The following is a 26,190-nucleotide window of genomic DNA, read 5'->3' on the forward strand; positions in this document are numbered from 1 at the left end:
GCGCGCACACACACGCACACGCAGCACGCACACACACACACACACACACACACACACACACACACACACACACACACACACACACACACACACACACACACCCTCAGCGATGATGATGTCATTGTGCGCTAGTGTGTCTCGAGGATGGCAGCCCAGCGTGCTGGTCCTGTCACCACCTTGCCCAGGAAAGCTCTCGTCTCCGGGGACTCAAAAGACCAAAACAGAAACACGCTGGTCACCTATAAACACTCACACAGCGCTGACGTCTGGACGGCCACAAAGAACCCATGACATAACGCAGTAAAGGGCTGAGGCTTTATTTGTCTTATTAAAATGTACAAAACACATCGTGAAGGAAAAAGATGTAAACATTAAAACAGCTTGACAGACGCCTTCAGGCGGCGAGGAGCCCCTCACCTCCGGCGCCTGGTGAAGTTATAGCCGCGGCTTGATCTGCAGCTTCTTCTCTGTGGACCAACACAGACAAGAAACACAATCAGGCACAGAACACAAAGTTCCACCTTTCTGCCTTAACCTGAAGACAACTTGTTTCAGGAGAACTCAAGAGAGAAAGCAGGAAAGATGAATGAAATGATTTGTCCCATTAGACCATCACCTCTTGAGACATGAAACATTTTGAAACTAAGGTTTGAGCTAGAAGGTTTTTGGTCTCTGGATTTACTACTCTTGGAGCAATTTTGTCAAAGCTAAACTTTGATTCAGGATCTGGTGATGAGTCACATCGTCGAGTTTGAAGGACATTTTGTTAGAAAGCAAATGAATAAAGAGGATCAGAATTGATCAGTTGGGTCTTAAACAGTATTTACATGAATGTGTAACTCTCGACTCTGACTCGTGTTTGTGTGTGTGATCAACAGGTCGGGTAAAACTGCAACGTTAACTCGACTGGGCGACTAAAATTTGACATTTCTGCCTTGCATGCAAAATTTCGGCCTTTTTTTGGAATAATTGTTGAGCGTTCTTGATTTTCAACTCAATTTCAAAAAAATATAGAAAAAAAAAACGCAAAAAAACAGAGAAACAAAAAATACAACTGCTCGGATAAAATCCAGAGGAAAAAAAGATTAAAAATGAAAAAACTGATTCCCTTTAGCAGTTTGTTTTAAATAAAACATTCAGTTTAAAACCACTGGTTGGTCTACAAAACTCCATTTAAGGGACAAACATGAGTAGAAAGAAGGAATGCTGTGAGGTAACACGATGATGTGACAGAGTGTGTGTGTGTGTGTCCAGCAGGCAGGAGCAGGTGGGCAGTCACGCCTGGTGGGAGGAGGAGGAGGAGGAGGAAGGCAGCCTCTCATAATCCTCTATCAGTCAAGTCTGTCAACAGAGAGCTCAGCTGTGCCTCCACCGGCTCAAAATCTAAATATTATTACCACTGAGCACCATGACACCACGCTACGCATCATCATCATCATCATCATCATCATCATCATCATAGCCTGCTGAATGCATACATACATACACAGATAAGACCATATGTACTAAGAATACATGTGTTTGAGGTGTGAAAGAGTGAAATGGTGCCCAAGGAGCCACACAGAAGTTTATTGGCTAAAAAATGACAAAAAAGACGATTGAGTTAGAGCTAGAACGAGTTCCTCCAGTTTAACAGCAGGTGAGGGAACTCAGAGAGAGCTTGGGCCTGATCGCTAGATCACCTTTAACCTGCAGCCTGTCTGGTGTGTCTGCCTCCTCTGGGGAGCTGGAGAGGGAGATGAAGGACGGCAGCTCCAGAGGACCCCTGGTAGGAGTCTGTGGTAGTGCCTGAGAGCCATGAGCCTCTGGCATGGAGATGGAGAGGCGGGGCCTAGAACAAAGAGGAGACCCGAGAGTGAAAGTCTGATGCTACCTGCTGTACGTCACTGCACAGCGTGACCTGGAGCTCTGACCTCTTGATTGCATCCTTGCCGCGAGCTCTCTTGGCCGCGGGGGGGTGGCCGGGTGGAGCGTTCCGTTTGGGTTGTTGGCGGTGCTGCAGCTTACATCGGGTGCCACGGGGACACGAGCCGCTCTTGGAGAAGTCTGGACACAGCAGAGTGTGTTTCTTCTTGCACTGCGAGTCAGAGACGCAAATGTCATAAATGTGTATAAAGTGACACAATGCAACATAAACATTTCCCTCTTCCATTACATTTATACACATGCGTCTAATGTACGCAGGGAAAACAGTGCAAAAGTTAGGAGAGGAGGAAGAGTCGTTAGGAATTCTTATTTGTACGATGAAGGGGAATAACAGCTCACACTTTCAGTTTCACTTCCATCTGATGACTCAATCAATCAAGCAGTAAGAGGCGCACCGTCTTCCTATTGACCATTTAGAGCAGGGGTGGGGAACCTCCGCGGGACAATTATGGCTCTTTCGATGACGGCATACCGCAAGTTTCAAGCATACTCCTCGTCAACAAAGGTTTTGGGTTCAATCGCGGCGCAAATTTCGAAGCGCGTTTAATAATTTTGTATGGGTCCTGAAGGCTGATGCTAAAATCAAAATGGCCCGCAATAGGGAAAAGGTTTCCCACCGCTGATTTAGAATCATCAGAGTTGACAGTCTAGAGAAACATGCTGACTGTCCAAAAGACGTTCCAAAACCCGTCACGTCGCCAGTCTGAGATTTAGACATGTAGTTGGACAGAGACACTACATAGTTACTAGTCACTTCCAAGTGGCAGACGAGCATATGTGATGAGGATGTGTTCAGTGGAGGAACGCTAAACGTAGGACTCGTAAGCCGCGTTTTCAGAAACTCTAACGTGCTGTGTCCTTCTTCTTTTACCCGCTAAAAATGGTAAAGACTTCAACCAACTTGCTTTCCTTCCAGGATTTCCTTTAATGTGCAGGTTGAGCAAGTGGGTCAGTGCGAGCGTCACTCTGCGAGCATTGTGCACAAGCGAGCGGGCGAGTGAGCTCTCACATGCATGTTTGCAAGCGAGTGTGTATGACAGTGTAATACGGGTGTAAATTGGTAGCTTCATTCTCCACGAGATCCGATCCCTCCCACCTGTCAGAAAAGCTAATTATATTCACTCTGGGGTGCAGGCAGTGACGAGTGTGTGTGTGTGTGTGCGTGTGTCAGAGAGAGAGAGAGAGAGAGAGTGTGTGTGGAGGGGTGAGGAGAGTGGGACAGGGAAGAAGACTGGTCCAGAAATAGTGTGTGTGTGCGTGTGTGTGTCTGTGTGTGTGTGGACAGGGATCTTGAGATGGATTTTCCAGGAACAGTGTGAGCTCTTGGTCGACCTGGACTGGACCCCAGCCACTCGGCCCTCACGCTCGCGTTCCTGCAGCCTTGATGTCCCAGCATTCATTGCGGCCCCTGGCCCTGGTACACGCTTGGATTCCGCTGCGGATTGCTGTCTAACATTACGCTTATGTATATCTTGTGTATGAGATTGAGAAACGTTTTGATTTCCCTCTCAGTCCGCTACTGCCTGGTTCCACGGTGCAGCCGCGTCCAAAATAGAGACAGCTGGGATGCCACATGACATCATTACGCTCGCATTATCCTTTTTATTCAGAAAATACATTTCCACCAGTTTTATGTTGGCCAAGCAAGTGCACTAAGTTGGTTTGTCCTCTTTAGAAAATTGTACTGGATATTCGCCAGTTCCATCAATAAGGTTGACTGATGTTTCAGTTGTTGTGTAAGTTTGGTTACGGTCTACTCATTCATGAGATACAGCACTTTGTCCAGAATGAGCCAGGTCGCCTCAACTGTGGCAGCCAATCATTCAAGCAGTAGTGAAAATAAAAAAACAAAGGGTAAAATTTGTGTCTGGCTTGTCCAGACATTCTACATGCAGAAGGAGGAAAACTTATCGAAATCAAAATAATCAAACCTTTGGAAAAGCTAGTGAGGCAAATATGGGCGGGGCTAATGTGCACAGATGCGGATAGACCCGAAGAATCCAGGCACCGAAGAACCTCAACCCTCTGACTTATGGTTACAGTGCCACCATCAGGCCGACAGGTACATAAACTGTACTGGGTTCATCCCTTGATCACGACCAACCTGGCAACCAAGCATGAAAACTGCTACTTAAGGTTTTGAATAATGGTGCTGATAAACACACGGTGCAAACCAACAAAGCCGCAAAAACACAACATGCTTTGGTGGAGGTAAACACGTACATACATGTAGAAAAAAGTGACTTGAGTGAGACGGAGCGGGAGGAGTTAACAACGCCAGAGCACTTAAATGGTGAAGGAAAGGGAAAGTAAAGAAATCGACTGTAAAAGCTCCATCCACTCCCCACTGCCCCATACATCCTCATTTTCATAAAGAGAGGAAGAGAGGGGGGGGGGGGGGGGGGGGGGGAGGAGGGAGCGAGAGAGAGAGAGAGAGGTGGAAAATGGGTGGAGGAAAAAGTGCCAAAGTGGACAGAACATCTTTATCCCACACCAAGTTAACAATTTTCCACTTGATTTAAGGAAAGCTGGGACGTCTCTGGGGCCTATTAGAGCTCTGCTGGGCCCAAACCAGGAGGAGTCAGCACATTCACCAGCAGGAGGAGCGGGGCGGGGGGGGGGCGTTCAGCTGACGCCCCACAGCAGAGCACAGCCAGACCATCAGGCTACGCACATCAAAAGCATGCTAGATGGATTATTGATCGATTGGTTTGGCATGACGTCCAGGTCAAATCATAAACACACGTCAAATACTACATACTGTCTTCAGGTGATTCATGTTGTAGGTTTAATGTGGTAATTCATGTTGTCATGTTGGACACATTCCACCATGGTTACCAGCACTGTCTGTTGAAGAGGGTTGATTGATAAATTTTGAGCCTGGTATATCAAAAAAAGCTTTAACCGAGCGGCCGTGTTGACCCTGTAACAGAGACATTACAGCTGCTCACTCACAATCCAAACTATTCATAATTAGTGGGATAAATAATAATATAATAAACGTGGGAAACGACTTTGACAACAATCTGCCTGGTTGTTGGCACTTATCTTAGCATCGGGTCAAAGGTCGTGTTTGCTTTCGCCACATTGCCGAATAATCAATTAGGTGCGACTTTAATGGATTTCCGTTATTAACTTTAATTAATAATAATAGTAGTCCATAACAAACAATTAATCGTGACGATTCCTCCTGTTCATTCATTCCTGCTGCATTGGTGGACAAACAATGCTCTCAGTGTGTGTGTATGTGTCTGTGCGGGACGTCTTCAGGGTACATGAGCGGGTACAGGGTGGAACTGAAACGAAAAAAAGGTCAAACTCCAGAAGACGAGACGGAGACAGAAGAAGACATGATGTAATGAATGAGTGAAAACAGACGCTGGTGAACGCCATGCAGTAAAGACAGCAGAGAGACAATTAAAATGAGACAAAGACAGGATGGGGAGAAGTCTGAGGGGAGGAGGAGGATGAAGATGGAGCGGACTTAACCCCTGAGCTGCTGGTGTGTCTGCCCGTAGTGCCATCCTCAGCATTTTTCCCATCTATAATTACTGCCTGCTATCCATCACAGAGCCGCCAGAGCCGCGCGGCGCAGTGCTCCATAAACACACACACACGTACCAGCACAAACACACACACAGACACACACACACACACACACACACAGGGGGAAAATCACAGACCTAAGCACTTCAGCTAATAGAATAAATATTAATATCCCTTTTGTTTTCTATATCCTCATTTCCCCGTGCACCATTTAAATGAGGTCTGACAGTGTGAAAAAGCATCTGTTTCACACTCGCTCCTAAATGAGGAGGAGGGGGAGACAGGAAAGGGGGGAGAGAGAGAGGGGGGGGAGAGACAGAGAAGGGGGGAGAGAGATAGTGAGACAGGGGGAGTGACAAAGAGAGACAGTGGGAGAGAGAGAGGGGGAAGAGAGAGAGACAGCAAGTGGGGGGGGGGGGGGGGCAGAGAGAGAGAGAGTGGGAGAGAGAGACAGAGAGAGAGAGAGAGAGAGGGGATCTGTTAATGGTGGATGTGTTGGACAGCGTGTGTGGACTGGAGACACAGTTTGGGAACCTTTGTTTAAGACATCCTTTGGAGGACAAGACGGGACAGAGTGTGTGTTGCTTTGCTTGAAGTGTACATGAGGGACGTGTGCGTGTGTGTGTCTTAAATGTCCAGTCACTCTCTGTCACCCATCAGGTCCTCAAAGTGTCACTCAGACACTGCAGCTATGTCATTACAGACCATCAGCCCCTGCAGCTGTCCCTCAGTGAGAGTGTGTGTGTATGCGTGTGTGTGTGTGTGTGTGTGTGTGTTCTAGTTACCAAAATACTTGTTTATCTAAGCCTCAGTTACATTCCAGTCGTAGTATTTTGTTGTAGAATCAACGCTGGGCCTTACTTCAGAGGGTGGGTTCTTACCTGAATGCAGTAATACTACGTTTACATTTGACACATACCAGAACTCTTTGTGTGTCTTTGTAATTTCATAATGATTTATACAATAAACAGGAATAAAGGCTAACGCTTTCACTTCTCTCACACCAGTGCTATCAGCAGCCTGTAGTAACTGTGAGTACTGTGACTTTATTCTTCCTTTCATTCCAATAAGTGTCCAGACGAAGAGAGGAAGCTCATAAATCAAAAACATAAAGCATCTCTGACACTCTTTGGAAGCTGATGGAGTGTGTGTGTGAATGTGTGTGTGCGTGTGTGTTTGTGTGTGGTAGGTACCTTCTCTCCCTCAGGGCAGTAGCCTTTGACAAAGTCCTGACAGACTGCGGCCTTGCGGGACACGTAGACGTGACTGTAAGGACAGTCGCTGTTGTTACAGATTCCCTTTAGGAAGTAGGAGCACACCGGCATCTGTAGGAGGGAGGAAGGGGAGGAGAGAGGGGAAGAAGGATGAGAGAGAAGCAGAAATGGAAAGATGTCACTTTTTTATTTCAGTTATGATGGCAAAAAACACCTTACATTCTTTAAGTCAGTACAAGACCGGCTGATGAAGAAAGAAAGGGAGGAGGGAAAGAAGGAGGTAAAGAATAGACAGAAAGGGAAGACAAGAAACCAAGAAAGGAAAGAGAGAGGCAGAGAGAAGGACAAAGGAAAGATGGAAGGGAAGGAAAGAAATAAAGAAAAGGAAGAAGGAAAAAGGGAAGCAATGAAAAAAAAACAAGAAGTAGAGAAAAAGAAACAAATGTCCAAGAAAAGGAAAGAAGAACACATGACACACTTCTATACAATGATGTAAACAAATTCAGATCAGAGCTTGATTGTGTTTCAGTAAACTATGAATGATCGTTGGCTTCCCGCTCTGCACGGAGGAGGGAAGAGGAAGCTGTGACGGCAGCAGCAGCAGCCGTGATGAAAGCAGGAGATTATAGGAGTTTGTAAACAGACAAGCGGCCCTAAACACTGCGGCACCGCTGGGCACACATGCACACGCATACACAAACACGCACAGACACACACAGTCAGACGAGTCGGTGTGCCAAGTCATCTGTCACACGGCGAGCAGCTAAATGACCTTAATTGCAGTTGACAGCAGCAGAGTGAGAGTGAATGTGCGTCCTGACAGCATGTGTGCGGTTGTGCAGGGATCTACGGGAGTGCGGGCGAGCCTGGTGGATACCGAGCTAAATATACTGACCAGCGGCTTCACAGGCACACTGCAAAAAAAGCGCAGAGCAGAAAGAAGCTCGACTTCTGTGTCACCAGACTGGCCTCCAGTTACTCAAGTCCACTTTGTTAAATGTTAGTGATTCATTAAATAATTATGACCATTTACAGGTTTGAAACACCTCACTAAGTTACACAGGAAGTGTGTGTTGAATGTCGTCTTAAGAAATGGCAGGGAAAATATAAATACTAATATGGAAAAAAAAAAAGAAATAAAAATCTTAAAAACTGTACGTGAGGAAAAATGGGATTCTTCTTAACTTTTGTACTTAAAATTTAAAAAGAAAATTGAATACATTATGTCTCTACTTATTGTACTTAGGTTTTTAAATGATTAATCAATGAAAACTGCAACAGCAATTAAACTATTAAGTTGAGAATGACTAAATTAATAATATAATCTTATTATATACCTCCTGAATCTTGGCTAATTGTTTTGCGGAGAAATTCAAGAAAACTTCTTAAACTTCTTAAGACTGCAAAGGGTAAAATTAATAATAAGGGTAAATATTAATAAGATTTTCTTGTTTGCATTTTGTGAAGTTGATGTTTTACAGTGCAAAGACGGGGGGAAGGGGGGTCTGTTTTTTGCGTGTGTGTCTGGTGTGTCTGTGTGTGTGTGTGTGTGTGTGTGTGTGGGGGGGGGGGGCATCAGTTCTACCTAATTAACTGCTACAGAAATATTTATCCAGGCTGCAGCTTGTCCAGCTCCATGATGTGTTTATGTGCTGCATGTGTGCACGGACGCCTCCTTTGGGCCAGCGGTGGAGGGGCTTGCCAGGGGAGGGGGGGGGGTCTCTGGTTTCGAGTTATTTGTGGGAGGAGGAGGAGGAGGAGGGGTGGGGTGGGGCTGGACTATCCACACTACTGTCCCTGGATCAGGTTCAGATAGCTGGGAGCACGACCCCCTCACAGACCTGTTTAAGGGTCCATGTGAAACGGGAGCAGTAGTATCCTGTGGAGGGGGGGTGTGGGGGTGGGAGGGGTGCTCTGGGGCAGGTGGGGCAGTTGGAGAGGTGGCATTACAAACAGACAGCTGGGCTCTCAGCACTTAGGGGCAGCACTGTGACAACCCACACAGGTGCAGGGCATTGTGTGTGTGTGTGTGTGTATTTGTGTGTGTGTGTGTGTGTGTGAGGGGTGAGGCGGGACACCTGTTCTGAGGTTGTTTATCTCTGGGAAAAAATAAAAGTGAAAGAAAAAAACAGCTTTCCCTTTTGAGCATCTGCACTTTCCCCTAAACGGACAACACACACAAACACACGCATGGACACACAAACACATGCAAAGGTGCAAGCACACACACGGTACATTTACATGAACGTTAATACATATACTACACAAAGTGCTAATGTATAAAAATAGACGAAAGCTCTTAAATTCAATGCGCCAATTATACACACACACACATACATACAGTATACATATACACAGTACATATACAGTATATATATATATATATATATACTGTATATGTACTGTATAGACAGAGCAATAGAGAAATCGAGGGAGAGAGAGAGAAGAGAAAAAGAGGCTTAAGATATTAAATATGTTGCAGTGGTGAAACACGTTGTCTAAAATATCCAGATTAGGGATCAAAGTTACATCACTCGACAAAGTTGTACGTTGTGTCTTGCTGATCTGATTGAGGACATTTTGCTACAGTGCGTATAGATCATCCTATGGAACTCCGTGGTGCGTTGAGAGTCTGCAGGTCGTGTCTGATTGCATTAAAGTAAGCGAACACCTCTGACTAATCTGGTCCGATACATCACCACTCCAGAAAATATGGCCTGAAAAATGAGCACGGGGATAAATCAACACCTGTCCGACACAGGACACACGGGTCACCGCAGGGCTGCAGGACCGGATTGCACTGGATGGGATTGTACAGGTGTACCTGATAATGTGCTAATGTGGTCTGAGGAGGTTTGGTTCGCTGAGGTGTGATGAGGTGTCTGTCTGCATGTCTGAGGCCACGGTCGTGTTCCGCGTCACAGGATTTGGAAATGAAACTGGTTTGCTTTAACACACGCAGGCCATTTTTTTTTAGAATCGCTCATCCGGGTTTGATTCTCTGCACATGAACACCCGACAACATGGTGCGTCGACGATGAGGTGGAGAAGGTCCAGTGACGCATTAGGCCTGGAACACACTGGACCATTTTATAAGATCGTGTCATTGGCGGAAAATTAATTTACGTGTGAAATTTGCTCACACTGTGCAAGCACGACCTCCTCAGTCCATTGACAAAATCCAATGAAGATGTTTTAGAATACAGAACAATATGGTGTGTAACCATGACAACACAAAAGAAGAGGAAGTTGTAATTTGTTTGTATCAACCACGTCAATAGGTTTACTTCTGACAAAAATACATCCGGCCGCCCGACAGCTCAATCAGGAGGTTGATTCATTTTTACGGTCAGTCGAAATTCAGCCCGACTCCGAAAGTACAAATTTGTGAGTTAACTGTGGCTTAAATTAAGAGTCAATCTCCGTCCTTAGAAGGAAACGGGCATCAGCACTTTAACGGATCTTAACCATGTAGATGCCAGAGGGCCTTATATTACACATCTTTAGGCTAATTTAGATCAAAGTTCTCGTCAGAAACTTCTCTGGACTAGAAGTTTGCGTAAAGGTTACGGCTTCTTTAAGAAAAGTTCACTGAAATGTCTGTTATAGTCTTTCTTGGCTGTGGGTAAGTGACTTTGCCAGTACGTTAGCCTGGTTTTTCTGAAGAATTACAGAAAAGTTTTTGTTGCAACACTCGGCCTTTTATCCTGCACGAGTTAGACCCAAACATTTCAAATCTCTCAACTATGATTATTATTACTTACTTTTACATCACATTGGATCTCGTCTCCCGTTGTGCCACATCATCTAAAGAGACAAACTGTCTTTACACTTTGTCAGTTGCTTGCCACGTATCTAAATTGGATGGTGATAGCGATATGTTGGAGGTACACACTTTCTTTAACAGACATGTGTCCTGAAAGTGATTCCCGTCTTAACTGGTAATTGGATCACCAGGATGAAACACCCATGAACATGTAAACTCCGCGGAGAAAGACGACCCTGGTGAGGTTTGAGGGTAGAGGGGTGGGGGGGGGTGGGGGACTGTCACACCACCGTAAACACATCGCTGAACCCGTCATCAGGCACTCCTGCACGCCTTCCACTATCATGGAAACAGGAGCCGTGCCAAGAACGTGAAAACGATCCACTGCGACTGTACCCGATCTTGTGACACCTTATACCCTCACACTGTACCCACCCCTGGCCTTTGCAATGTCCTGAGAAAACCCATTAAACATGACGTTGTCCACTCTCTAGGTATGCCTGTGAGCGCGTGTGTGTATGTAGGACGTGGGCGTTACCTTCTCCTTAGCCACCTTATGGGAGAACGGACAGCTCCCGTCCGCCTGCTTGCAGGTGCCACGGAGAAACCTGCAAGAAACACAAGCCACTAAGAAAACAGATGCTAAAGCTGAAAGCACCAGACTGCAAGGACGCTGCAGAAACAAGAGATCGGCAGAGATTGAGGAACAGATTTATCTTGGGCAGGTGACAAACAGCAGCAGAAATCTTTATGACGGGGTTTCTACGTTAGTTTGCCAATGAAATCCAAACTGTTTCTGTAGCAACCTTTACAAATACTGAGTCAATGACAAAAAAAAACTTGAGCTTGGGCAGAAGGGTAACAAACTTGTGGACAGATGTCAACTAACACTGCGCACGTCTTCTGTCTTCAGCTTTTTAAACACTAATTCATATAATATAAGCAATCGGACATTGTGAGATCCTGGTCCAAACTTTCTGACAGTGGAATGAAAGTGGAGACATGTCACACACGTCACGCACTTGTGACAAAGATGTGATCTAAGCACGCCACTTTGGATCGACCATTGTTAACGTTTGTCTGCCCAAACATCGCACTCATCCGTAGTTTTACAATTTTTGTGTTTTGTTGAGGCTAGAAAATCTTACTTAACTATGTTTGTGTGAGTGAAAGTCTTGATTTGAATTGATACAGATGAAGAATATTTGGTATTATATTTGGTATTGCTCGTTACCTGGTGCAGACCGCCACCTTGTCCGGGTCATGGATGTAGGGACAGCTGCTGCCACGGTTACATTTGCCAAAGCGGTTGTAGTACATGCAGTACTGCCTGGGCAGCTTCTTCTGCCGGGCGTGTCTGATGATGGCCAGACTGCGCTGCACCGCGCGGCTGCGAGGACAAAAGTCGCACAATCAGGCTGCAGGACCTTTAACTGCTGTGACGTGTTCAATGTTCATATGGATCCAAAACAAACGACAAGTGGAAAAAAAGTCCCAATCCTCTTTGCTTGGAAATCATTTGAGCAATTCCTAAATCTTATCCAAGCAAATCTGTTCTTCTTTGTCTGTGGATGAACTTTCCTCCAAATGGAATTGACGTTTCTGTGAAATTCAGCTACCTGATGCAACATTATTGAGATCAATGAAAAGCAGAAATATGTGGAACTCGCAGGACAGAGAAGAAACAAAAGCTGGATTAGAAACGCCATTGATATGCATGTTATGCTCTTTAGAGGTACGAATTGAAAAACATAATGGAAACACTTACATTTGGTTTATAAGCTTATGACTGAACTTTGTTGACTTAGAAATCTGCCAATATTTCGTCTGTCTTAGTGTTTATAGTGCAGAGCAGCACTTATAAGATTCAATCAACAAAATATGGAGTAGATCCATTCAACTCGTGCTTGAGAACTTCTCACACGAGCGCGTTGCTCGTTTCGACGCTCTGATGAACCTACTTGGCCAAGTGCCGCGTGCTGGAGGTTCGCATCAGGGGAGAGAGCGGGGCCGACACCTGGAAAGGACCGTTGTACCTTCCTGATGACGGAGAAAAGACACGAGTAAAACACACAGGAACACAAACAATCACGTGTAACAGTTTGACTTCATTCTAAGTAAGAACTGGAGGCAGAATCTCTGGTTTCCTCCCTGTTTGGCCTTGTTCCACATACAGTACTGGTTTTATGAGCTGTAAAAAGGGTTCTCTGCTTACACCTGGAGCCCCACACAAGTCACAAGTACTTTAGAGGCAACTGGAAGGGGACAGTTACAGTCCTTAACCATAGGAAGTCCCTCCCTGTGAGCATGATAGCATCAAACTCCCCTTACCCCCAAAAGGAGCTTCACAGAGCAGTAAACAGAGCTGCAGGTCTGCTCTCCTCTAGACCAGGCTGCTAGAAACCAGCAGAACTTCACCAGTAAAGGTCACATAGGACACAAAGAGTGACGTGAAAGAACTAAACACCTTAAGGAAACTTCCTGTAACCACATCTGAGCTTAAGTAAGGACACTGATACATGTTTGGATAGTTTCACTTTAGTTTCTGCTTATAAATCTAGATGGACTGAATACTGCAGTCACATAATAAATTCTCAGTGAAGCTGGTTATTTTATATGTGAAACTGAGCTCAGAAATCAAGAAATTTGTGGTCACAGTAAAAGGTTGATTTGTCCCACCGGGCTTAAAAGTAATTACTGACAGAAACAGTAGTTAAATTTAAGCTGTGGGAGTTTGTGAGTGTGTGTGAATGCGTATCTGTGTGTGTGTGTGTGTGTGTGTGTGTGTGTGTGTGTGTGTGTGTGCGTGTATGTCAGCCTAATATTTGGCTGGTTATTTATACTAGTGGCGGTTTAACACACTGGTGCAAAATCCAAACGTGACGTGGAGCACCGTCTGAGAACATCATAAACACAATGTACCCCATGCTCCGGGTAACACTGTGTGAAAAGGTGTGCGAGTGTGTGTGTGTGTGTGTGTGTGTGTGTGGGGTTACATATGGTGGATGATCTTATTCAGGCCTCTAATTTTGGAACTTTTCTGGCTGTAAGGTTGGCATTCCTCATCACGGCTGCTCTCTGCTGTGATGTCAGTGGAGCCGGGTTACAGGCTGGTGGGGGGTGAGGGGGATGAGGGGGACGAGGGCCTGAAATGTGGCGAAGACACCTGAGGCTTTCTTTTTTATTTTATTTCAGAGGATGCTATAGTAGGTGTGAGCCTATTGGGATGCGGGTCACGAATTTTGCCAGAATGAAGCTCTTCAGTTGAGGTGCTGGAGAGGGAGTGCACAGTGGGGCTCGAGCGGGAGGGGGGGGGGGGCAGATCCGGGCTTTAATCTGCGTGGTCCAGGTCTCCGGACCCTCCCCCTCTCAGCTCTGACAGATGACAGCTTTATTATTTCAGATGGCAAATCCAGCCGGCTCCCCTCAGTCCATTACAGAGCCACAAACATGAATAAACACCACTGTGTCACTGCAGCGCACACACACCGACACAAACACAGACACACACACCAACACACAGACCAACACATACACCAACATACACACTGATGTGGACTGTGTGGGACTCCAAACCCGACTACTAAACCCTCTTATTGACAAATCGAAACACATGTTAGTCAGCACCAGCAGAGTTATTACGCATAAACACAGTAAGTTGTGTCATTGTGTCGGTGTTGTGCTTCTCTACAAGTCTGTTGGTCTTTGAATGGAACCTTTTGGATCCATGTTGTTATTTCTTCTACACTACAGCACAGAGATAGAGGTTCTGCCCTCCACAATAAAAGCTCAACATATCTTGTGGGTTCACTAATAGAACTGTGTTATGCTATAATGAGGCAAAAGGTCAGAGGTCAATATATTAGTATCTAACTAAACTTCTAGCTTCATGTAGAGGAGGAGGCTTTAACACATGTTCATTGATCCATAAGGGTCAATTCAAAGACCTACAGACCCCGAGAGAAGCACCCATATACACAATGACACAACTTACTGAGGAAGAACATTACAGTAGTAATGATGTTCCTGAGACTCGCTGGTGTGTAAAGAACTGAAACTTCACTTTCTGTGGCACAAATATAACACAAATGTTTAGATGTGTGTGAGCTACAACATCAGACTGTGTGAGATGAAGCTGCGCCCCCTGAATACTTCCAACACAGATCAAACACATCCAGCACGCACACACACATATTGCGTCACCTGTGCGGTTGATTGACATGCTGGCTGTCACGGTGCGGGACAGCTTGTTGGCTGACACGCGGTATAAGGAACCTCCAATCCAGCGCAAGCTCCGTCCCCTCCATCCCTGAGTAGACGGGGGCGCTTCATGGGGGGGCCTCATGCGGCTCTGCAGGAACGTCCTGATGGAGAGAAGGAGAAAGAGAAATAATGAGTGAAAAAGGAAAGACATAAAGACAAATGGAGGAAGGGTAAGAAAGAAGGAGGAAAGGAAGCAAGGAAAGAAGCTATCAAAGAAACGAAGAAGAAAACAAAGGGAAAGAGAGAGAGATAGTGAAATGAGTAAGAAAGGGAAGTAGGACACAAGTAGAAGACGTGGGAAAGAAGGGAAGAGAAAAGGGAACAAAGAAGCAATGTTGGGAGGAAAGAGGAGGTGAGAGGAATAAAGAAGGAGAGAAGGAGGGACAGACGAGGGGAAAAGTAGAAACAAAGGAGGGAAACAAGCAACAAAGGAAGGATGAAAGGAGACATGGAAGGAAAGTATAAAGAACAAGAAAAAAAGGAATATAGCATAAACTTAGGAAAAGAAGAAAAAAACCAGAGGAAAAGGATTTAGAAAAGGAAGAAAAGGGCAAGAATGAAAGTAACAAATGTACAAGAAAGAGAGAAGGAAGCGATGAAACAGTGTTGGGATCTGATCGCAATATTTTTTTTTTTTTTCCCCGTTTCCCTGTCTGTTTTCTTCCTACATGTGTTGTCGTTCCTGGCTGGGCGTGGTTAAGAAGAAGAAGAAGAAGAAGAAGAAGAAAAACACCCCACGTTCAATCCCAGCGTTGAGAAATTTACATTCAGATACATACATTTCTTACATTCATGCAATTTAATACACAACACACAAATCAAATCACACACAAATCTGAAATTTCCTGTTCCCGCCATCTCACTCCACACACCTGAGGCTCATCTACAATCCAGGATTGATCAGTTACAGTATGTAGTATTTAGTTCTTCGCCAGATAGCTTCGAGTTCTCCCTTAAGCATTACGGTACTTGTAAAAGCTTCACAGGATATGAGCTGCATCTGTTTTTGGTCAGCAGTTTTTCATTGTTCCTGTGTCTCTTCCTGGATTTTCTAGATCTACTCACTTCGTTTCCCTCAGCACTCAGAACTCCGTGTCTCCAACCACCACGCCAGCGTCTTTGTCTCTGGCTGCACTCCAGACTCTGTGTCTCCGACCGCTGTCCGACTCCGTTCTCCAGTCATAGCACCAGTGGATTTTTGTTCCTGTTTTTTTCCGTGCTTGTTGGAGTTATAATACATTTCTGTTGTTTGTTCTCATCTCAATTCTGGTGTTGAGTCCGCATCTGTGGGTTCGCGTTTACAACCAACTGATCGTCACAGAGCTATCTGGCCACCATGGACGCAGCAGACACAACCCTTGGAGCACCTTCGGTACTTAAAGCTGTCGCCAGACATGGGGCCCTGCTCAGCCAACGTGACCATCACCTGAAGACTCTTGCCGAGACCAGCCAGGTAATGAAGCATCAGCTGGTCGAGTTCAGCAACCAGGTCGCCGCCCTCACCACAGCAGTCTTTAAGCGAAATCCTGAGCCATTCTGGGGTGAGTTAGACAAGTGTAGGGTTTTTTTTACTCCAGTGTTCGCTCATTTTTCAGCAGCGACCTGCAACAGAGTGCTGGCTTGGGCTGAAGCGTTTCTCTCCACATACCCATTGGACTCATTGACTTTCTTCAGGTTCTCAACTAGGCTGAGGGAGATTGTGCCTTCAGTTCTCCCCTGATACAGATCCTGCTGTTCTTGACCTTATACTGCCATCTTCTCGGGTTGTGGCAGCCGTCAGGTGGGAGGTTGAAGAAGCAGTCCGCGAGGCACAGCGACTGCAACCTGACCCTGGTGGGGGCCCTGATAATTGCATTTGTCCTCAATTCTGTCCGTTCCCAGGTTTTGCAGTGGGCTCAAACCTCTAACTTTGCCTGTCACCCTGGGATTTCACGCACTCTATCCCTCATTAGAAGACATTTTTGTTGGCCATCTATGGCGGCTGACACCAGTGCCTATGTATCTGCATGCAACGTGTGCAAGAGGTAAGAGCACCCATCGCCCTCCTTTGGGGTTACTCCGTTCTCTTCCAGAGCCTAGTCGTCCCTGGTCTCATACAGGGGTTGATTTCGTCACAGGCCTACCTACGTCCAAAGGCAACTCAGTAATACTCACCACTGTGGACCGGTTTTCTAAGACTAGAGACTGCAAAAACAACAACAGAAATTTCTGTTGTTTGCTCTCATCTCAATTCTGGTATTATGTCCGCATCTGTGGGTCCGCGTTTACAACCAAATTATCGCAAGAACATGACAAACCGAGGATGAAGACGAATGGAATGAAAGATGGAGAAAGAGAAAGAGAAAAGAGAGAAAGAAAGAGAGAGAGAGAGAAAGAAAGAGAGAAAGAGAAAGAGAGAGAGAGAGAGAGAGAGAAAGTAAGAAAAAAAATGAAAGAAAAAACAACAACCGGGAGTCGTCAATTTTTCACGTTAATGCGAGAAATGTTCACTGGGTCTGAATGAAAACGAGTCTCCTCTCCTCCTCCTCTCTTCCTGTCCTCCGTCCAGCTCCTCCACTATATCTCCTCACTTTATGTTTCCCATCTTCAGGACCCCCCCCCGCCCCCCCCATGTCACAGCACTCTGTTAAATTGCTCCTCTAATGGAAAGGACGGCAGTGTGGAAATGGAGAGAATTGAAAAGAGGAGAGGAGGAAATCAATGAGATAATAGGCAGGGCAGGGGGCCAGAGCCAGGGCCCCCCAACACACACACACACACACACACACACACCACCGCCAGCCTGCAGCGCACACAACAGGCGTCTACACACACATACACTGTAAAAAGTGATGCCATGAAAAAGGCAGGAGGAAACGTCTTGCATTGATTTTGTTAGAAGAGTTGAAGTGACTTCAGAGCTCTTTAATCAGAGTCTGGAGGGACGCAGCACAGATGACTGACTGAGACACGTTACTGCACTAAACGGATTCGTTTAAGTTCAATCAGCATCACTTTCAGTCATGTCGTTTGGGGAGGATTTCCTGTTTTCGACAGGGAAACGGAGAAAAATGCAGACGCATCAGTGGTTCTCAAACACGAGTGTAGCAAGGAGGACCAGCAGTGGTACGTGGGGGTAAAAACGAGAACTGACCATCAGGACAACTGAAGTGAAAATAACCTGAAACCTTCAGTGAGATGCTGTTTAACTTAAAGTGATGCAGCTTAACAACATGCAATGATTTATGGGTAAATGCTTACAGAGGGTTCATTGTCAAAGGTCATAATTACTATAGGATAGAGATCCATGACAACATACAGAGGGTTCAGGGTCAAAGGTCAAAGTTACTATAGGATAGAGATCCACAACAACATACAGAGGGTTCAGGGTCAAAGGTCAAAGTTACTACAGGATAGAGATCCATGACAACATACAGAGGGTTCAGGGTCAAAGGTCAAAGTTACTATAGGATAGAGATCCATGCCAACATAGAGAGGTTTCACGGTCAAAGGTCAGAGGTCAACATATAAGCATCTTAGTAAAGCGTTTAGCTTCATGTAGAGGAGATTTTAGAGGCTTTGAAACAAAACCTTTTCTGATTGTAATTTTCTGAAAGATCTGGACATTATATGATTATTTAAAAATGCAGCAGATAAAGTCCAGCTTCTAAAAAAAATATAAAGTGTTTGATGCTGAGCAGCAGAATGAGCTCAGTGAAACAGCATCCGTGATGTTTGACTCATTGACAGTGTGAAAAAACTGCTATTATTATACCAACTATTATTATATCAATTGATTTGATTAATTAGTTTTTTTACAGCAGCAGATGTTTTTACAGTGTACGCACAAAGAACCGCGTTCCGGAATCACTCACTCCACTCTGTATGCGAGCGCCGCGGCTGTAACTGTGTGTCTACAGCCAGTGTGGGATGCTGGATGGGGGTGTGTGTGTGTGTGTGTGCGAGCGTGTGCGTGTGTGTGTGCAGGGGTTATGGCGATAAATTGCGCTGTCCTGTCACTTCTATTTGGGGCGGATTGGGGCTGGTGTGCGGGGCGCCGCTGGAGGTAATTTGCTGCCGTATTTCAGATGGGCTGGAAATGGGTTTAGAGCGAGAGTTCATGCCTCCCATTATAGAGAACAGAGAGGGTTACCCCAAACACACACCGCAAACAACCCCCACACACACATACACACACACACACACACACATACACACACACATACACACTCACATGCAGCAGTGCAGAGCCGCTGCCGAACTGCAAATAATAAAAAAACAACAAAAGCCGAAAGAAAGCATATATGAGCCATGAGTGGGAGTCATGCCCGCGGCGTTCCTGACCGCATGCCATAACTCAGCGGCACAGACACTCCGGCTCACACACAAGATGGGTGGCTGCCCTACACAGGGCAACAGCAGCCAGGGGAGCCGTAATGGAGGCTAATGTTGGAGTGCTGACTGCCACCCTGGGAGGCTTAAACAGGGACCAGGCGGCCCACACGGCCACAAAGGAGGTTAATGGGGATATGACATGAACAGTTAACACAGGCAGCAGTTAACCCCCGACACAGGGCCACAGCCGGGGGGGACGGGGGCGCAGGGGGAAACGGGGGTTGGAGCCCATGGCCAAACCTGTAGGAAGAAGCGCAGGCTGAGGATGTTTGGATTAAACGTCCAGGCTTGGTTCTGATTTAGAAGAACCAGTTTCACGTTTGTAAAGTCAGAAAGTGGCTCAACATTCCGACAAGGACGAAGATCGTTTAAATAGTTTAAAATATTTAATAAACCCAACTAAAATACTACAGAGACTAAATAAAAAAAGAGAGAGAGAGAGAGGGTCAGAAAGAGAGAGAGGGAGACAGAGACAGAAAGACAGAGGGAGAGAAAGATACAGAGAGAGACCCTAAGAGAGAGAAGAAGAGAGAGAGGGGGACAGAAAGAGAGAGGGAGAGAGAGAGAGGTGGGGTGGAGAATGCCTAGAGAGCTCATCAGTCAATCAAACCAGGCGAATCTTATCTCCACGATTACCCACTGGACCCTGCAGAACCAACAGAACCAACACTACAGGAAAACCACTGATTCATTCAGAAACAACCTCAAATCCACCGTACACATCCTGATCTTCTATCAGTCAGTAAGTCAGTAACTCCATCAGATCTTCACCCAGAACATCAGCCTCCATCATCTGCTCTCAGTGCAGCACTGCAGAGCAGACTCTTCACACCTTAAAGAGATGGTACTTAAAACTGCCTGTTGTCAGTCAGTGTGCACAGCAAAGGTTTTTGTGATGTAAGCAGCACGTATGCGAATGCTTCCACAGTCCTGAACTACGCACATCGAGCGTTGGTGTTTGGTCGGCGACGGTGCAAGGCTGGAAGCTTAATTGGACCTAAATGAAGTTCTCAGGCTTGTGCGAATATCTGAGCTAACGTGAGACCTTTAGACCACGAGGGAACAACAGCTCACAGATTATCTGTACGACAACACTGAGGTCATCTGCCCCGTAACAAGAGAGGAGGAAGTGAAGATCCAGAGGCAAACCACAGAGAGACACCCTCAGTAGGTCTCCTGTGCCTGCACTCCCCTTGACCTGTTCTCCGTGATAACCTTGACCTCCAGAGGGCGGCGCGTTATCAGAGAGCCTCCGGGGCCGTCCGCCACACAAATCCACTAGTGGCGGACAGGAAAGTTCTCTCGGGGGTTGGGGTGGGAGGAGGGGTCGTCTCAACATTCACAATAATCTAACGAATGCAAGCGAAACACTTACAGCCAATAACGCCATCTATCCACGGTGCTCCAACGACAAAAACTACACAAACACAAAGTCAGTTTCACAAAACAAATCTTTACATTTAGTGAGACTGCTGAAGTATCACTTTAAGTACAAACTGAGGTAAAACACAGAACACTTTACTGCAATTCTGAACCTTAAAAAAACTACAATTAGATGCCAAAAGGTAGAGATTTAGGACCAGGAGGGCTGGAAAGTACTACGGTGTAAATATGTGTGTGTGTGTGTGTGTAACAAAGTGAAAGCCAAAGACAAAGACTAGAGGTGAGAGGAGGAGAGCAGTAACTCCACAGAGAAAGGTAAAAAAATATGGAGTGATAAGGAAGAAATTGAGGAGTGGGCAAGGGCACACGCCGACTCCCTGGTGACTCCCAGCCGCGCTTGTGTGTGTGTGTGTGTGTGTGTGTGTGTGTGTGTTTGCGCGGACGCTTGTGCATGCGATGCACAGATGAAGGAGAGAGCAATTCAGCACTACCGCCGCTGTTGATGAATGATCCGACTTTTGTTTTAGTGACAGGGAGGAATTTGGAGGGTCGCGCGACTGCTCCGAATAATGCTGCCCTCGTCTATTTGTCTGCAACCCAAGCATTAGTAAGCTCATATCGGGAAACAGTTACCCTTGAAACAGAGCGCAGCAAAAACAGTCATCTGGCTAATTCCAAACCGTAAGGATTCCTGCCCCGGCTTTAAGGTACGGCACTTAGAGGGAACTTAAGCGCCCGTCGTTACGCATCAAGATGCAATCAAATCCTGATAATAATGAGCGAAGGACCTCTTTTAAGGGGAGACAATAACATTAAGAGGGGCGAGCGAGAACGCGTCTGTGCGTGAAAACTCAGCAAAACAGGGTCGCCGTGCGCTGGACGGGGGGAGATGAGGAATGTGATAAGTAATGAGTGAGCGAATGAATTGGTGTATGAAGGGAGATGAATGGGGGAGTGAGTGCTGGAGAGGAAGAGCGAGGAGTGAAGAAGAGAGAGAGAGGGAGAGAGAGAGACAGAGAGAGAGCGAGAGCTGCTCCAGTTTATTGCACTGTCTCTTACATCCTGTACTGATCGATAAAGGAGCACTAAAGGAGATGAGCCCCTGCACTGAATGTATATATACTGTGTGTGTGTGTGTGTGTGTGTGTGTGTGTGGATGTATACATTCAAAAAACTAAAAAGTGGTACTTATTTGGGGTTTGGGTGTCGAACATGGAAGAAAAGAAATAAGGCTGAATAATGAATGAGGTATGAAAGAAGGATGCTGTTATTCCTGTTAACACACTGTTAAGGTTCCTTTGTTGATTCTAGCCTACAGTTACGAACACGTGACTAACGTGTATAAGTCGCCGGCTGATGCTAACGTGTCAGTCTGCTGCTGCTGTTCACGCTTTTCCATGTTTTGACGAGCAGAAACCCGGAACTTGGAGGTATCCACTCAGAACATTCTTATGGTCCCTTCCGACCCGTGACGAGAAGAACCACGGAAACCTGCAAGAACCTGCAAACACTCAAAGTTGATACACTTTCAGAGTGATGAAGCCCAAACTTACAACTACAGGACAATGTTGGCACAAAACTAAGAGAGAAGATCTCTGTGTCACGTGTATCTCTGTTAGTCTGCAAGAGGAACAAACACATTGATGTTTCTGCTCATAGGGTTGTGTGTGGTGCGTGTCACATGTTCTAGATCTGTGGAGACAGATGAGAGAAAAGTCTGACCGGATTTAGAACAAAACCCTGAAGATGGACCAAGAAGGAGGAGAGCACAGAGGAGACGAAGGCAAAGGAAGCTAACAAGGAGAGAGAAGAAATTAAAGAAGTGACAGGGAGAGAAGAATAGGGAGGGAGTGAGAGAGATGGAGGGAGACAGAGATAGAGGGAGAGAGAGAGATGGAGTGAGTGAGAGATGGAGGGAGTGAGAGAGAGATGGAGGGAGGGAGTGAGAGAGAGAGAGATAAGGGAGAGATGGAGGGAGGGAGAGAGAGACAGAGGGAGGTCTGGGCTGTAATTTATCCTGGGGGGGTTCCTGCTTTACGGCTTTCTTAATTCAACTCCTGCTACTATTAATGGAGTTAATGTTGAGATTATATCTATTTTCTGGTGGCGGGGGCTGAAATACTGCAGCCCACTGACCCCCCCCAAATAAGTCCTCCCCCTCCTACCACTAAATCACCCGCGACGCTCATTACAGCTGACGCCTGGTAAGCGCACGGCATGCTGGGACGGCATCACTTCCTCGCTTACTTCCTCTGGGTCCTGGGAGCAGAGAGCGTGTAGGATGAGCGGGTTAACAAGGGTCAGGTGGAGAAACGGTGCACTGGGACTCATCTGCAGAGCTAAAATGAGTGAAATGGTGTCTGTCAGTATTTACTAAGTGGCTACAGAGTGACAGCGTGTTTGGGTCGACTGAAGCGGCTCGGATGTTAAACGTGAAGTTTTAAGTTACTGATGTTTTGACGGTCTGCTATTTTATTTTTCTCAAACCATACAATCAGCCAATGCCTCAAAAGAAACCAAAAGAGCAGCTCCTCCTCTGTTGTTTAACCCTCGAGGCCATAAACATGAACACGATGTCATTGCCTCGTTTATGTGCTGAGGTCGCGAAGGAAACCTGTGGAATCCATCCTTGTTACGCTGCCAGCTGGTGCCTTTAGGTTTGCAGATGGACGGACCAGGGCGAGGGCTTTAATCATGCGACAGAGCAGAGATAAGAGAGGAGGACATATGAGGACATTTGAGGACAAGGATCATTCAATGATCATTCAGTGATCACTGGGTCCGATAGGCTGGAGATGAAGAGCGGCTCTCAGTAGTTAAGAGGAGAGAATATGAGCTGGAGCTGCACTCAATAGGCTCCAGCTGATAACAGCGAAGGGCCCGGCAGCTTTAAAGCAGACAGATAAAGCAGGTGAGAGCAGAGGAGGAAACGGCGGTGGATCTCCTCTCCCTGGGGACGCGACCTGCACCCCGCCCCCCCAGCTCCCCTCACTCCTACACTCTCGGTGATATTTCACGAGGTGTCACGCGGCTCAAATTGAAAATCCCTTGATGAATCAATATTTACTGCGGCAGCTAAATGAATAGTAATAAGTCACCAGAGGCCGAGTCCGGCCACAGCCCCCCCACAGCCCCCCACCAAATCTAGATTACACAAATGAACAGCCCACCCCCGACCCAACAAAGCACACACACAAAGACTAGTTAACTAGTTAACCATTAGTGGACAAGTACTCATCAAGTGCTTTGTGTTAAAGGTTTGACTCTATGATCTGAGCTCTCCTGTCTGTCTGGAGTGAGCTACATCGCCAGTTTCCTCAAACACGAGTCACACATCTACATGAGTCGAGTATATGCAGCAGAATCCTACTAATAGTGTATACTGTTTATACTTATACATACTGTATACTTTGAAATGGTAGCTTTTCAGAAATGCGGAAATGCGGAAAAGTATTGTCTTGTGAATTTGTTCAATATTTTTGCACAAATTGTGAGTCCTGCGTTTGACGTCGACTCTGTGACCGTGTGAAAGTCCTTGTGTGAGTCTGAACACAAACCAACATATTGCACTGTAACAATTAAGGAAAATAAGCGAAATATCTCCATCAAATGAAGGAATTGCCAAAAATACTCCTTATGATAACAGCATATTAGCGTTTATGCTGGCTGCTTGTGTGTGTGTGTGGGTGTGTGTGTTTGTGTGCACCTGCTCAGCACCTGCTACAGCAGCTGGCGTTTATACGCAGCGACTTTGCTTTGTGGCATTAATTCTGTGTTTTGTCCTTGATCAGCCGTTTTGTGTTGTACCGTCTCACCTGTACGAGGCTTTGCATAAAATGTATAAATACAAATGTAATGTAAATATGTACCTCATCATGATCCAAACACACGGACACAGCAAAAGTCAAAGGCCTCTGTCATGACCAGATAAAAAACAATGTTAAATCAAACGCTTTGATGGAAAAAAGTCCATGTATAAAACTTTTAAAATGTTGGGGAAAAAAACAAAAAAAACATATATATATATATTTATACTGTATATATCAATATAAACTACGATAGATTAATTATTCTAGCTAAAAATGTAATTTCAGGATCTGTAAATAATTTTTTTTATTTGACTGGTTCTTGAAATTTTGCAAAATATGAAATATAAAAGATTGAGGCTTGAAATAAAAGTCCAATTCATTAAAAAATGTAATGAATTTTTTTTTCGGAGCTTCAATCTGAGTGAGCCGATCAGCTTCATAATAACCAAAACAAATAACCAAAGGTCGTTCCACAAGAGCGCTCCCAAAATGCAGGCATGAGGTAGAGTACAGGAAAAGGAGTTGCAGGGCGGTCCTGCTGTGATCCTGCTGACGTTCCAAGATGGACCCCTGTGAGGACAGAGGCTGGGACGTGTTTGTGCCTCTGGCTCCAGGAACATTCCAGCACCAGAAAGTCCGACTTTGACCTGGTATATTGTCCTGTATGTGCAGGGAGCGTCTTCATGGCGATGAAGCCACAAATAACACATTAACGCGACGTCCATCATCCAATAATGACCTCATCATAAACTTTAATTAACTCTCCACCCTCGCTACGCTGCCATGTTGAACCACACTAAAACACACACTCTCGCCTCCGAAGCTAAACATTTCACGTTTTAACTCAAACTAACTGGCTGAGCACAAATTATTTTGTCTGCACACAACTTGTTTGTTGTGAAATCGTGCTTTCTTTGCATTTAAACTTAAAGTGAGAACGTGAGAATGACAGAATGAGGAGCGTGGGGATGCTGTGAGGGAATGCGAGTTAGATAAATGAGGGTGGAGGGGAGGGAGAAGAGGAAGAAGAGGAGCTGGGGGCTGCAATGACATTAAGGAGTGTGTGTGTATGTGTGTGTGTGTGTGTCCTAGGTGAGAATCCATCCCTGCTGGTGTAAATTAATGTGGGGAGCTCACTGGTGTAAATGGTTTATTCTCTGGGTTATCTACTGTGTAAGAATGAGCACCATAAATTTGGAGCCTGGTGATACACATGACTGTGACATAAAGACGGGCCGCCGCTACGCCCTGAGGGATATTAGCATTAAACCCAGACCTGCAGCGAGCAGAGGTGTATTTGTCTTTGCTAACGTGATGGCAGCATGGTGGCCGTGTCATGCCACAAAACAAAAGCCCTCATACACAAAGAGGTGTGTGTGTTTGTGTTAACATAAACAACGCAAAGAATGATGCTGCGCAAAGTGGGGCTGCGTTTTTGCATTAACAGCCTTATTGCGTGACACAACGTGAAAGTTTGTGCTTGTCTTCAGGTCTGTAGGAGTTTGAGTGGACCCTTATGGATCCATGTTATTCTGTCTTCTACAGCACAAAGACCAAAGTTCTCTCTTCCACAATAAAAGCTTAAGGTATGGAGCTGTGTATCGATGTGATGACACACGTGTCTCATGGATCTATGTCAGTCATTCTATGGACCACAGAGATGTGACGTGAACACCAAAAGCCTGTTAGTTTGTCTCTCTGTTTGCTTACAGTACTTCATAATCAATGAGAATATTTAATTGATTTTATGACTTTATTTTGTCTGTATTGTATTTGTACGTTAGTCATTGTATTATTTTGAATACATTTCCTTTGTTTTGCTATTATTATTAATTTGATTAATGACAGATTATATTTATCCATCGTATAATATATATTTATCATATTGTATAGTATTATTTATAATATT

At 45.6% G+C, this 26,190-nt stretch overlaps 1 protein-coding gene across 1 annotated transcript in view; it reads right to left on the reverse strand.

The window, feature by feature from the left end:
- Nucleotides 1–303: 303 nt before the first annotated feature.
- Nucleotides 304–26,190, reverse strand: part of zc3h3 (zinc finger CCCH-type containing 3) — a 54,151-nt gene continuing 28,264 nt past the window's right edge. Inside the window, exons 5-12 of the mRNA XM_076154518.1 lie at nt 14,656–14,816; nt 12,414–12,492; nt 11,687–11,842; nt 10,991–11,060; nt 6,666–6,797; nt 1,914–2,077; nt 1,683–1,831; nt 304–467 (exon numbers count right to left, since the gene is read on the reverse strand). Of these exons, the coding sequence (XP_076010633.1) occupies nt 436–467; nt 1,683–1,831; nt 1,914–2,077; nt 6,666–6,797; nt 10,991–11,060; nt 11,687–11,842; nt 12,414–12,492; nt 14,656–14,816 (943 nt within the window). The 3' untranslated portion in view covers nt 304–435. The remainder of the gene's footprint in view (nt 468–1,682; nt 1,832–1,913; nt 2,078–6,665; nt 6,798–10,990; nt 11,061–11,686; nt 11,843–12,413; nt 12,493–14,655; nt 14,817–26,190) is intronic.

The sequence above is a fragment of the Genypterus blacodes genome, unplaced genomic scaffold (assembly GCF_046128005.1).
Source record: "Genypterus blacodes isolate CSIRO-AG114 ecotype Tasmania unplaced genomic scaffold, CSIRO-AGI_Gbla_v1 ptg000062l_1, whole genome shotgun sequence".
Lineage (NCBI taxonomy): Eukaryota > Metazoa > Chordata > Actinopteri > Ophidiiformes > Ophidiidae > Genypterus > Genypterus blacodes.